At 49.9% G+C, this 13,183-nt stretch overlaps 1 protein-coding gene across 3 annotated transcripts in view; it reads left to right on the forward strand.

Annotated features, from left to right (window-relative positions):
* Window positions 1-13,183, forward strand: part of F5 (coagulation factor V) — a 60,660-nt gene that overhangs the window by 8,446 nt on the left and 39,031 nt on the right. Inside the window, exons 3-5 of one of the 3 annotated variants that reach the window (XM_073221537.1) lie at window positions 1,548-1,670; window positions 11,165-11,377; window positions 12,610-12,765. In XM_073221537.1, coding sequence (XP_073077638.1) covers window positions 1,548-1,670; window positions 11,165-11,377; window positions 12,610-12,765 — 492 coding nt within the window. Of the gene's footprint in view, window positions 1-1,547; window positions 1,671-11,164; window positions 11,378-12,609; window positions 12,766-13,183 lie in introns of those variants that run through there. The other 2 variants (XM_073221538.1, XM_073221539.1) reach the window with 2 other exon arrangements.

Genomic DNA, 13,183 nt, shown 5'->3' on the forward strand with positions numbered 1-13,183 from the left:
CAGATTTACATTTCAGTCATGGATCTGCCTCAAATCAACTGTAGAGTATTGAGAAAGATTTTTAAACCCTCTGAAGCTACTTCCTCATCTGTGAAATAAGGATCTTCATATCTACCTTAAGGAATGCTGGGAGGGTTAAGCAGGGACTTCGAGGGCTCCGTTCATCGGGGACGCTAAGTGGGAGGCCCGTTAGTCCTCACCGCTGCCAGCGAGTGCCCTGGGCATGGCTGCCCTCGCTTCTCCAGCTCCTGTGGCCCCAGCGGGTAGGTACAACCCCCCACCGGCTTGGGGAGGGCTTGGAAGTGAGGGCAGTCAGTTCCGGTCACTTGTCTGAAATAGGGCTTCCGGTGACAGGTTCTCAGGCTTTACAGGACTCAGATTCAGGCAGCAGCACATGTTAAGATTCAGCTTCCCAAACTTCAGCCTCTGGAGTCACCGGGGCTCAGCCAGGACTTGGGATGAACCTTTCCTTAGGCGCTGGGTGGTCCTGAGGCCTGGCACCTCGGACCACACTTGGGAAACTCTAGGGTGACCCTACAGGACCCCGCCTCCGACAGCAGCTCCACCCTCTCTCCCAGGCAGAGCTGGCCCTTCGGCCCCTGCCGCCACGTCTCCATCTCCAAACTTGGCACAGCTCCTGACGTGTAGTAAGGGACTCCTCACTCTTGACTTCTGCCCCCCTACCCTGCTGTCCCTGCTGTGTGCCCTACTGAAGCAACTGGTATTATTTACGCAGCTGCTCAGCCCCAAACCCTCAGGGACACCCTGTCCCCACTCTCTCTCTCGTGCCACACAAGCCCGTCAGCAAATTCTCCTGGCTCTCTCCCTTCTCACCACCTCTGACCACTCTGCGGCCACGCACACGGCCCACCGCCTCCTGTCTGTACCTCCCGGCCCCCTGCCTCCACCCTTGCCACCAGACTGCTGCCTACACAGAGCTGGGGGAACTTTTAAAACATTCCTGGCCCTGTGTTTCTTGCCCAAATGTCCAGGGACTTCCCGTTTCACTTAGGAGGAAAGCTGAAGTCCTCGCCGTGACCCCCGGGTCCCTCACAATCTACACGCCCCTTCCCGCTCCGCCCACCCCGCTTGTGTGCTGGCCTCTGGAGCCGTCAGGCTCACCCCTGCCTCAGGGCTGGGGAGCTGGATGACCTGCTCCCTCACTTCAGCTGGTCTCTGAGGTCTCCCACCTGCCCCCCACATCTCTCTGTATCACTGAAATCGGACCCCTGGCTTTGCTGACCAGAGATGGCAGTCCCTGAGAAATGACAGTGGACGTGGGGTGGACGTGGCTGGAACTGTTACTCCCAGTCTCTGATCTGCTCTGGGCCCAAGCCAACTGGTGCCGCCTCCCCGTCCTGACCTGACCACATGCGTGTGGAGCTAATGGGCTGGCGGGCCTTTCTGATGGAAGGCCAGCAGGTCAGCCTCAGGACCAGAAGGAAGGACGGCGGGTGTGTGGGGGGTCTCTTGCCTGTTTTCCTTGCTTAGCAGCCCTGCCTTTGGAAATCCTGACCACAGCCTATTGTAAATCCTTGTTTCCACAGGACTTCTTGGGCCTACTCTATACGCTGAGGTTGGAGACACCATGAAAGTTCATTTTAAGAACAAGGCAAGCAAGCCCTTGAGCATCCATCCTCAAGGAATCAAATACAGTAAATTTGCAGAAGGTAAGAGGAATGTAATATCCCTCTGATAAAGGAAAATGTTTTCTTCTTTAACACCAGTGTCAAACACGTAAGACCACATTGTTAAGTGAAATCTCCTTTCCTGCAATGGGTAATTATAAAAATTGGTGCCTTTGTAAGTTTCAGAGAGGAAAATGAAAATTTTCCGGAGTTATCTAGACCTCGGTTTTTTGGCTGAGTTCTTATTCTTGGATAGTTGGATAGGCAAGTTACCTAATCTTTCTGAATTCCAATATTTTCATCTGTAAAATGAGAAAAACAATATGCACATTGCAAAATGGTTGGAGGTCGGGGTCCACAAACTTTCCTGTGAAGACCCAGATAGTAACTATTTGTGGGCCATGGATCAAAAGTATTTAACTCTATCTTTAGTACAAAAATGGCTAGAGACTATTTGTAAATGAATGGGCATGGCTGTGTCCCAATAAAACTTTATTTACAAAACCAGGCAGCGGGCTGGATTTGGCCCACGAGCCATTGCTTGAAATAGTGACGCAGGACGAGGCTGACCTAAGGATAGCCTGACACAGAGATGACACTTAATAAGTGGCATTTTGTGGCAGTGGTCGTACTAGAAGTAGTGCTACATTTTGGACATGGTGAAGGGTTCTGGTCACAAGCTTTGAAGGCAGACTTAAGTCCAAGCTTCAGCTGCGTCATTTCGGGCTCCATGACTTCAGCAGCTTGGAGCTTCGGTTTTCTCATCTCAAAAATGAGATTTTGCATGAGATTCTGCTTTGAAGGTTATGTGAGATCCTTTAGGCAATGTACTAAACATGGTTCCTGGAACCTGGAAGGAAATGATGATGGTAGCAATGACAGGGATGGATGGGTCAGATCATGAAGGTGATGGGGTAGGCGTGCTCACTTCTGCTAGAGGGTGGTAAGTACCTACTGATTCTGGTCTGACTGTCTCCATTAGGCTGACGCTCCCACCATAATAAGCAGAGTAGAGTTCTGTCAGGAACTGATAAAAGGGAAGTATACCTGTATCGCAATGGATGTTGGTATAATAACATTTAAAAGTGACTTCAGACTTTTAATAGTTCACACGTCTTCTTCTTCCTTCCCCATGTCCCAGCCACCATACCCTTGATGAGAGTAATAAGAGTGGTTTATAATGCAGGTTCTGGACCTAGACTGCCTGGTGCAAATCTGGGCTCAGACGCTTTCCGGGTGTTACCTTTGGAAAGTCTGTGCCTCGTCTCTCTCATTTGTATGAAGGTGTGATAATCATTCCCACCTCATACAGTTCAGTTGTCATGGAATCGCAGGACAGTGCCTGGCATGCAATAGACCGATAAGTGTTAACTGTAATGGTAAAGGCGGTTCTTCCATCTAAATGTGTTTAGATTATGTTTTATGTCAGTTATATCTCAGTTAACATTTCTTAAAAATGGGTTCAAATAATTTAATATTTATCTGATAATTTGTGGGCTAGAAAGTGACTTTCACATGTATTATTGCCCGTGTAAATTGTCAGACTCATTCTGACCGAGGTGTAAGTGGCTGAAAGCAGGTCAGTGGACTGTCCTGCCTGAGGGTGTCAGTATCGGCGTTCGTCTTCGGCTTGAGGAAAACATTGAAATGATAACTGAAATTCAGGCATCTTAAAGGGCCAGCTGGGCAAGACGCTGAGCGAGGTGATATGCTTGGGGTCGCTCCTGAATCGTACAGTGACTTGCAAACAACCCCTTCCCCTGCTACGGCACTTGCAGAAGGCTGCCGCACGAGCCCGGCGCACAGTGCAGGACAGACCCCTCAGAAAGCTCCGTTCTAATCATGGGCGGAGGTGGGTGCTGTGGACTTTGTGCCCCTGCTGGCTGTTTGCAGAGGGACTGAACCTTGCGACCTCGTCCCCCTTCCTGTTGCACTTGTTTTCTGTGCTTCCCCACAGCCAGCAGTCATTCATGAGCAACTGTTTAAAACGCTCCCACCGCTTCCACTGGTCACCTGGTTACTGCCCCAGGTCCCATGAAACCGAGAAAACCCATGAAACGCAGGTCCGTGGGGGAGTTCATTTGATCTCGAAAAGGAGATGCCAATCAATCAAGTAGATAGAGCGTCCTTCACGGTAAAAGGCAGGCCTTCTGTCCATTTTACTGTGCCTCTGTGTTAGACTAAAACACCACCTTCTCGTGTCTGAAATGCACCCTTGCCCGTGTTTCCTTCCGTGGTTTGAGCTAGTTTTCCAGGAGTGGAGATAAACTGACCCCATGCTGAGCCAGCTTCACAGAGTCCAGCTGCCCTTATGTCGGAGGGGGAGAGCAGGGGTGATGGTTGCGGGCTGAGGCCGATACAGGGCTGGGGAGAGGGCTCCGCCCCTGCCCAGTGGCCGCTTGCTCTAACCAGTGAACGGCCAGCCCAGCCTGCAGCCCTTATCTGGGAATGAAGCCTGAGCCCACCTAGGATTTGCAGACCCCCTCCCATCAGCCTGAAGGAAAAGGAAGCTCTGGGGGAGTGCAGGCCTCAGGGCCGGTGGTGGGGGGCCTGCCTCTGAACCCTGGGGGGACCTGGGCGATTTCCTTTGCCACTAACCTTCGGTTTTATATCCACAAAGTGGGCAAAGTAATTCCTTCTGAGGGCACTGTGAGGATTAATCCTAACACGTGTAAAGTTCCTGGCACAAAGCTGGCACACGGTAACGATAGCTGTTGCCATGGTTACTTTGTGGCCGTTTGTAGTGCAGGCATTAGATGTTGTTTCCAGAAGCTCAGGTTGAGTGAAAGCCTCGGCCCTGGGGAGCGCTCATCATTTTATTTCTGCTCAGATGAAATCAACTCTCCCATAGGATATAGATGCCAAAAGAAACTAAAATGGCAAAGAAAAGTCTGTTATCCAGAGCGCAGAAGGAATAAGTCATTTTGAATAATTACATTTTAGGTTTTCTTCTTTAAGTGTCTAAGCTATTTTCTTTTAATCACTTTGGATGTAAATCTTTCTGAACATTATAACTTCTCCAGGCCCTTTTAAAAACAGGAGCTGAGAAGTAAGTCTTCCTAAACCATTTCTACACCTTTATTTCCAATCCACTGTGAGATTTTACAAGCGTCTACAGCGTCAGCATTGTGTGTAGTGTGCGAGCAAACACTCTAAATGAAGGCCTATGAGGTGTACGATATCGTCTGCAGGGGAAGACGCTGAGCCTTCACGCGTGGATTTGTGACACCTACACTGGTCATCCAGGAACCTTCTCACTTTCTTAATTCTTGGTCATGCTGTCGTTAGGAGATGGTTGGAAATCTGAGTTCTGGCCAGGAAAGACATAACTGTCCTACTGTGAAGCCCTATGCTGGCCTTGTCCCCACAATCTGACAGCATCTGACGTAAACGCCAAGCTGTGGCCTGGTGTTTCCAGCCTCCTCCCAGTTTGCAGGACCTCCCCAGGTGTGCGTGAGCAAAACTTTAATCGCACAGAGGGCCAGGGAGTGTAAGTGACCCTTTCAGCACACTGGACAAATTGTGACTTGTAAAAATGCTTACGAGAACATTTCCTTTAGAAATGTATATAATAGGATGTTTTTAAAGCAGGAAATAAAAATCTGCAACGGAACTGTCACAAACATCTATCACAAGAAGAGCTTCAATCTGAGGCTAAAATTTCAGAAACTCTGAACCCAGCATGCGCTTCCTGTTTGTAGTGTTGATTTTGAGCAAATTTTGTGGTTCACTAAGATTTTTGAAGCTGTTCTGGTCAATTACCTTTAAAAGTTTGTCTCCCGGTGAATTTTAATATTTTTCTCTAATTTGGTTTATAGTCTTGCATTTTAAATGTGAGTTGCATTTTGAATACTACATCCCCAAATCGGTTCTGTGATATTTAGGTGTCTGCTGGGAAGCAAGCCGCCTCTGAATAAAAAAATAAATGAAATTCCCACCCGAGACTGTTCTTTGCATCGAAGTGGTGTTGCAAATTCTCTATGAGAACTTAGTCTTCCAGGTTTTTCCAAAATATTCCAGTGCTTGACATAATGTAGGCAGTTACATTTTTCTTCTCATCTGAATATTTTGACTTTATATAAGTACTTCTTTGAGTGTATGAGAAACACCTGAAATAAACTGTAATAGCTAATATAATAATTCTCATAAATCTCAAAAATGTGAGCCTTCCTTCCAGGGGTTCACACGCCTTATGCCGTACAGCCGGCTCTTCACAAAACACTGGGCTTCTAATTTGCCCAAGTACAGCTTCTGAAGGAATGTTCTGAATCTCTGAATCCACACTGAAACATTCACTAAGTTTACTAAATGGAGAGGAAAAGAGCTGTTCAAAGAACGTCCCGGGGGAGGATTTCCCAGACGGCGTCCTAAGGGTTGAGCAGAACCGCCCGGGATCAAGTCCCCTTTCCCAAGGCTGCCACGCACCATTTTACATTTGAACAAAAGTACTGAGACCCTTTTGGCAATTAATTAGTTCATCGTGACAAGAGTAAATGAATTACAGAGCCCACTGTGGACGGAGCAGGAAGTGAACGGAATTAAGTAAATGTACGATGAAGGCCGTGCTGTGTTAAGCATTTGCTCCGCTGAGAAGCTGAACAGGGGCTTTCTGTGCTCCGTACAATCACCTTTTCTGGCCGTTTCTCCTCTTCTCAGTTAAGGCTTCTAGCTTTTTGTATATCAACTATACTTCAATTTTTTTTTTAAGTTTTACCTTTTTATTTTGATTACAAAGCCAAAATTGGGTTCACCAAAAAAAAAATGCATTCATTAATGCTTTCTTCCTCTAGATAACTGTTTATATATCATACCTCATATTATGTAGGCCACCGGTCAAAGATACAACATGCCTATTTTATTCCAGACTGAATGCAAAATAAAATGCTTCAAGGTGAAAAGAATAAAAACCTTGATAAATCATCCCCAAACTATCTCATTGGTAATCTTCACTTCGTATGTTACAGAATATATCCCCATGTGCAAATCTGTATTGTACACTACTTGTTTCAAGATGCCCATAATTCATCTTTTTGTGGCATAAACTTAATTAAAAACATTCATTTAATAATTTGAAATTTATAATTAACTCACATAAGAATGTGAGACTCTCAATTTACTTTGGTCAGCTCAGTGGACATTTAAAAACCCCTATGTGCTCAAATACATCTGGATATGAAGTGCTGGCCATTTAAAAATGAGTTCGATACTATTAGATATTAGCAGTCTCACTGTTATATCCAGCCGGCATTACAGCCACTCAGTGATTCTTAGATGTTTATCCTGGTTGGTTCTCAGTGTGGATGAACAATGTGCTCTGGCTGTCGCTTCTCCACTGACGTGGGCCCAGAAGAAACTCAGAGGTGAGATTCATCACACCTAGGGCACCAGCACGGACCCCAGTCCGCTGGGCTGTGAGCCCTACAGGGTCTTGGGCTGTACGTGCACCTGGCCCAGAGCCCCGGACACAATGGGAATGAGGCGGCATCACCGTCATCACTGAACTCGACTGAGGGGCTGAGGGACAGGCTGGAAGGAGACTGCACGTGATCTTCCCTCGCTCTGAAATGTGTCAATTTTGCTGGTGACCGTGAGCAGTTACCTAATCGTGTTACCAGTTTTACCACCTTTAGAACAGATACGTCGCCACCTTCACTGTCCCACGGGTGTTGAGAGAACGCCAGGTACATCTCGTCAGAATTGAAATGTGAAGGAAAGAGGCTGGATCAGCCACAGCACGGCTGGGAGAGGACACGGCTGAAGCTCTAGGGTGCGTGTCCACGTTTCCACGGGCTGCATGGCACTGCGCAGGTGCCAGACAGGCCACATATCTTCTCCAGCCCTCACAACCACAGAAATGGTACATCATTACATTACCGCTGGTAAAAGGATGATATCCTCTTTGTTACAAATGCGAAAAGAGGCCAACAGGAAGGTAAAGAAACTCCCGTATTCACACTGTCAACAAGCGATACAACCAAGAAATCTCAGTTCCGACCACCAGACTCATGTACTTTCCCCCACAGGCGGCAGGACAAGGGTCATGGTTGCATAGTCTCACAAATGTCTGATTAAAGGTTGTGAATACTGTAATTTACATGTAGTTAGCAATGCTTTTCTCTCATGTAGCTCAGGATTGCGGATCAGGGAATGAGTGCTGACATCTAGGCTGGTGTCTGACAGGTGAGAATGGATTTATCCAAAAAAAGAGGAAGAACTTCAAAAGTTAGTTCTCACTCTCCACAGAATGATACACGTGTCCTTTTGAGAGCTTGCGAGGCAATGGAAAGAATGCCACTTTCTACTCTAGGAATCCCCTGGGATGTGTTAGCAGTCGGAACAGTGGAAGATCCGTGTCCAGAAACATCTGTTTTTAACCTGGTGAGGCCAGGAGGCACGAAGCGCCGAGCGGGGGCCGGGGCTCGGCTCTCCAGAGCCCCAGCCCGCAGCCTGGCCTGCGGGTGCCCATCGGCAGGGGAGGCCGGGCTGCCGGGCAGCGATCCTCGTCAGTCCTGTCTGTGCGTCCGACAAGGCCGTTGTGTAACTCCGGAGATGACGGTTCCTGACTGGCAAAGACGCTTCCTCATAAACTCCTTTATCTCTTTTGATTTAGACTGGAATAATATTGTTCCAGTTATTTAAGCTTTTAACATTTCTCGGCTCTTGATAATTTTAACACTCAAATCCCTTTGATCAACAGGGTGAAAGGTCACCTATGGCAAACATTGGCTGTCAGTGTCAAACTATCTTCTATTTTGGTGGGGGGGGAGGTGTACAACAGAGCCCCATGTAAGCTTTTCACTAGTACATGGGTCACAGACCCAGTGCCTGCAGCAGCCAGGAGGGCGAGTCCATGAGAATGGAGTCCAGAGGGGCTGGTGATCAGCCAGCCAGTGTCCTGTCCGAAGGGGCGGCCAGGACTCAGGTCCAGGCAGGATTTTGATCCAATGACCCCAGATCTCCAGGCTTTGATTTTTGAAGAGAAGCTGGCAATACTGGTTCTTTGCATATCTCTGTGTTAGCATTGGCATTTAGTCTGTTTAAACGCCGTGCAGTACTCACAGGATGCGCCCAGGAGCTAAGCCTTGACCTTGGGTCTAGCCCACAGAACCTGCAGCCCTAAGAGCTCAGGGAACACCCCCGGGCACCGAGCACCTCCTCCTTCCAGGCGCCGAGGAAGTTGCGGGAGAAACCGCGACAGCCCAGCACCTGCTTCTGAGGGGCCCCCATGCTGGCGACAGATATGCATGATGGAGTCATGATTATCTAGTGGGGAAAATGGGATTAATTGCATAATCACACACATATTTAATGAGGTGTTGTGATGAGTGCGGTAAAAGAAAAAAATGCATAGCAAAATTAGAGCTCAGAGGAGGAATAAGCGTGCAAGTAGGCTGGCCTCTGAAGGGTGCGCACCCGTTGGCTCGGAGGAAGAACAGGAGCCCCCGGGCAGAGGGGGTGGCGTCTGCCAAGACCCCGAGCTGGAGCCGAACTCGGCATGTCTGGGGAACTAAAAGGTGGCTCAAGTGAATGACGCATGTGAACAAGGGGAAAGTCCCACATGGACATAGGGGTGGGTCACATTTGGGCCTGGGGTCCACGTTAGGGCTTTTTGTGAAGTAAGAAGCCCTTGTCAGGGTTGTGGGCAGAAACCCTGCAAAGTAGTGAGGTCTGGGGTTTGCAGGGGTCATTCTGCTTCCAGCCTGGGAAATGGACGGGGAGGCCGTTCTGTGCCAGAATCCCGTGGACCAGCTAATGGGCTAATTCTGGGCACTGGATTTGTCCGAGTGGTGGCAGCAGAGATACAGAGAAGAGTGCAGACCTGGGGTAGATTTTGGAGGTCGTACGTCGCTGTTGGAGTACAGAATGCACGTGGCAGAGAGGGGTGGCGGCGGACGGCAGACATGCACGGCTTCGGCTGCCGTGCCATGAGCTGGGGCTTCACCCCGTGGGTGAGACAGAGCCCTGGAAGGCACAGGGAAGCAGCTGACATGGGTGAATTTGTGTTGAGCTAATGACTGATTCAGTCTCCTGTCTTCAGTCAAGACTTTATGATTCAACCATAACCAGACTTCTTTACCCTGTGCCACCAGCTTGATTGGCAACAACGAACTGCTGGCATCTGAGAGTATTGAAATCCGCCTTCATCCTCTGTCAGGCAGTTAAGTCTCCACGGCACTATTACTTCAAGTCTGGCTGTATTCTCTCCCATGCCCAGGAAGGGGAGCTCTGCCCCCCTGGAGACTGCAGGACCCTTTTTAGGGGTGAGGGAACCGCTCTGAGCCTTGATTGTGATGGCAGCTGTAGAACTCCACACATCTGTCAAAGCTCAGCACAGAGTATACTTAAAATTGGCGGATTTTATTGTATGCAATCTATACATCAATAAAGAGGATGAGAGAGGGGGTGTGGGGGAGGAACAGTGAGGAGAAAAGGGACAGGACGAGGGAAGGGAAGGAAGGAGCCACTTCTGTTTCCAGAAAGCAGAGTCGCTTCAGTAAGAACAGTCTCCAGGCGCCTCCGTGCCGACCTGCTCTTTAGGCCCCACGCCCTGATCTCGTTGTCTGCCTGCGTCTACACCCCATGGCCTCCCCTGCCACCCCAAGGAATCTATCAAGCCTTGGTGTGAACAGACAGAAGTGTATCCCCCAGAGAAACCTGGCACCAGCTGAGGACACTGGGGTGCTCCCCTGATTGAGGGGGGCCTCAGGCAGGAGAACTGCCCCCCACCCTACCCTCTGCGGCGCTGCCCTCTCCCTCCCCTTCCTGGCCTCGCTCGCTCCATCGCTCACAACGTCTTCCTTCTGTTGTTGAAAGCCCCACACCACCAGCATGACTGTCCCCTCTCTTCTGTAAGTAAGGCCACTTTCTTCATCCTCCCAGCCCCCCACCTGCAGGGAAACTGCACGTAGAGGAAAATGTTAACAGGCCCTCTGGGCACACAGAGGGCGGAAGGGATACATCTACAGTTCAGAGGGTGGACACAGTGCATACCCACAAGGAAAGCTGGACAGCGCACGGGAGCTGGACCCCAAGACTCTAGGAAGAGCGGGATGATCAGGTGGTGACAGAGCAAAAAACAGAGCTGATGGCGACAGCAGCTGGAAAGAAGATATGAAAGACAGAGCGAAACAGAGCAACACGTAAGCAGTTCTGAGGGTTCTTACGCCCTGCGCAGCAGGCGGTTAAATAGAAGATGTCTCGTCAAGCACCATAGAGAAAATACAACCCACGTCCTGAGATGACTTAGTGATCAAAGCTGATTCAGTTCTCTGACTATATTTAAATAATAATCATTCGGACACCCTGGGAAATTAACTTGCTCACCTGTAACTAATGCACTAGAACGTGTCTTATTCACCCAGGTCGCCAAGGACTGAAAGCTTTATAATGACATAGACCAGGGAGTCTTTCCAGGCGATGAAAGCTCACCGTGGAAAGGCATTCTGGTCTCTGTAGAGACGGTGCCCCCACGGGCCTGGGGGTGGTGAGGAGGCCCTCGGGAGCTTCCAGATGCTGAATGGCCTCCACTCTTCCAGGGGCTTCTTACTCCGACCACACATTCCCTGCAGAGAGGATGGACGGCGCAGTAGCCCCCGGTCACGAGTACACCTACGAGTGGGTCATCACCGAGGACAGCGGGCCCACGGACCAGGACCCCTCGTGCCTCACGCACATCTACTACTCCTATGAAAACCTGATACAGGACTTCAACTCTGGGCTGATCGGACCTCTGCTTATTTGTAAGAAAGGTAAGCAAAAAAATCCACAGCAACAAAGATGTTAGGGAGGCAAGAAGCACTAGGGTAGAATAAGCCAGGGGGAGTCTCGGCACCCATGGGAGAGCAAGCGGAAGGAGAAGGGGGGGAAGCCAGATGGCTGCTTGACGTTGGCGTCTAGGGTCTGGATTCTGCCTCTGTCTCCTCTGATCCCCCCTTCCGCTCAGTCCCGGGAGCCCCTCCTCAGCAAACCCGTGTGAGACGCCCTGGTGCAGTGCCCTAAGCTCTGCAGCACGCCCCCTGGGGGAGCCCTTTCTGAACATACACAGCAGCCCGCTCTCTGCCGGGAGTGCTTGGGCAGCACTTGCACCAACACCTGAGGTTTGGGTCGGTAATTTTTGTCTCCAAACACACAAAACTCCAACTTCCTTTCTTATAAGCAAGCCAGACACTTCGGGGCATCGGTTCCAAACAAAGTCGGTTTAACGTTATAGGAAACTTCCTCAGCTGGGCTTCTGCGGGCAGGCTTCAAGCCTTCCTTTCGCCCCAAGAGAATTAGCTCATCTTGTGTGAAAACAACCAGCGAACTGCAGTGACGGCACTGAGAGGGGTAGTGTGACGGACTCGCCACCCGTCTCCACACACACACACACACACACACACTCACTCTCTCTCTCTCTCTCTCTCCTAATTCATTATTCACTCTACAGGTCCGTGTTTTCATCACCAGGTATGTGAAGATAGTATGATGGCGTTGAAAACAATTTAAACTTACCAAAAGCTCTTCTTTCATTTTGCTATCAGCTGCATTTTTTTCTTCATAAGAGAATGGCTTCATCTTGACCCCCTCAGCCAATTCTCTGGCACCCCATCACACGCACAAGCAAGGTGGCTGTGTCAAACTTGGGGTGTACCCGTGTGCTGCCCCAGCAGCACTGGAGGAGATGAACACTTTTACCAAAGCCTTGTGTTACACAGCCACAAAACCTTTTCTCTCTGTGCCAGATCAAATTTACCTTGAAAGCCCCATTCCTCAAGGAATTCCCCCAGTTCCTGAGCTGCCAGAGAACATGTTTCATGTGGCAGCAGGATGTGAGTAAGTCCCATGTCACACAACTTGATAAAGTCACTGTTTTTTAAGATGAGAACCTCTCCAAGTTGACATCTTTATGACTGGTGGCCTGCCTGACACTCTCGGCTGTCCAGGAACAGCTCACGAGAGTCTTCTGTCCGGGGTGCTGGGAATGCATGCCTCTCCCTCACAGGCACCCTCACCGAGGACGGCATTCAGAAGATGTTTGACAGGCAATACGTGCTGATGTTCGCTGTGTTTGATGAAAGCAAGAGCTGGAGGCGGCCATCGTCGCCGTCACCCTCCCTCATGTACACCGTCAACGGCTACGTGAATGGCACGATGCCAGGTAACTCGCGGCCCTGGGGTCCCGCCACTGTCTCAAGGCGTTAGGGGAGCTGACCATCCATGCTCGCGGCTTCCAACTGCCGATAGGCAAGGCAGCGTGATGTAGTTCAGTGGTTCTCGACTTTATCATCTTTTTTCTTAACCAGTAAGTACAACGGACAAGTCGGAAGCCCCTAAGGGAAGGTGTGTGCAGCCTTCCTAGCTGCGTGCGCTGAGCAGGGCACTCTGGCTGCACCTGCGGGGTGGACGCCAGGACGTCAGCCCAGCTTCCTCCAGGGAGCTCTGCCCGTAGAGGGAGCCCTGCAGGACAGGAACCCCACCCAGCAGCAGGAATGGTCAACAGGAGGAATGCAGCGAGGACACTCGTGGTGAGGGTGAACAGAGACTAGGAGAAACACCCACATGCAGAAGTGCCGCCA

The sequence above is a fragment of the Manis javanica genome, chromosome 14 (assembly GCF_040802235.1).
Source record: "Manis javanica isolate MJ-LG chromosome 14, MJ_LKY, whole genome shotgun sequence".
NCBI classification, from domain to species: domain Eukaryota; kingdom Metazoa; phylum Chordata; class Mammalia; order Pholidota; family Manidae; genus Manis; species Manis javanica.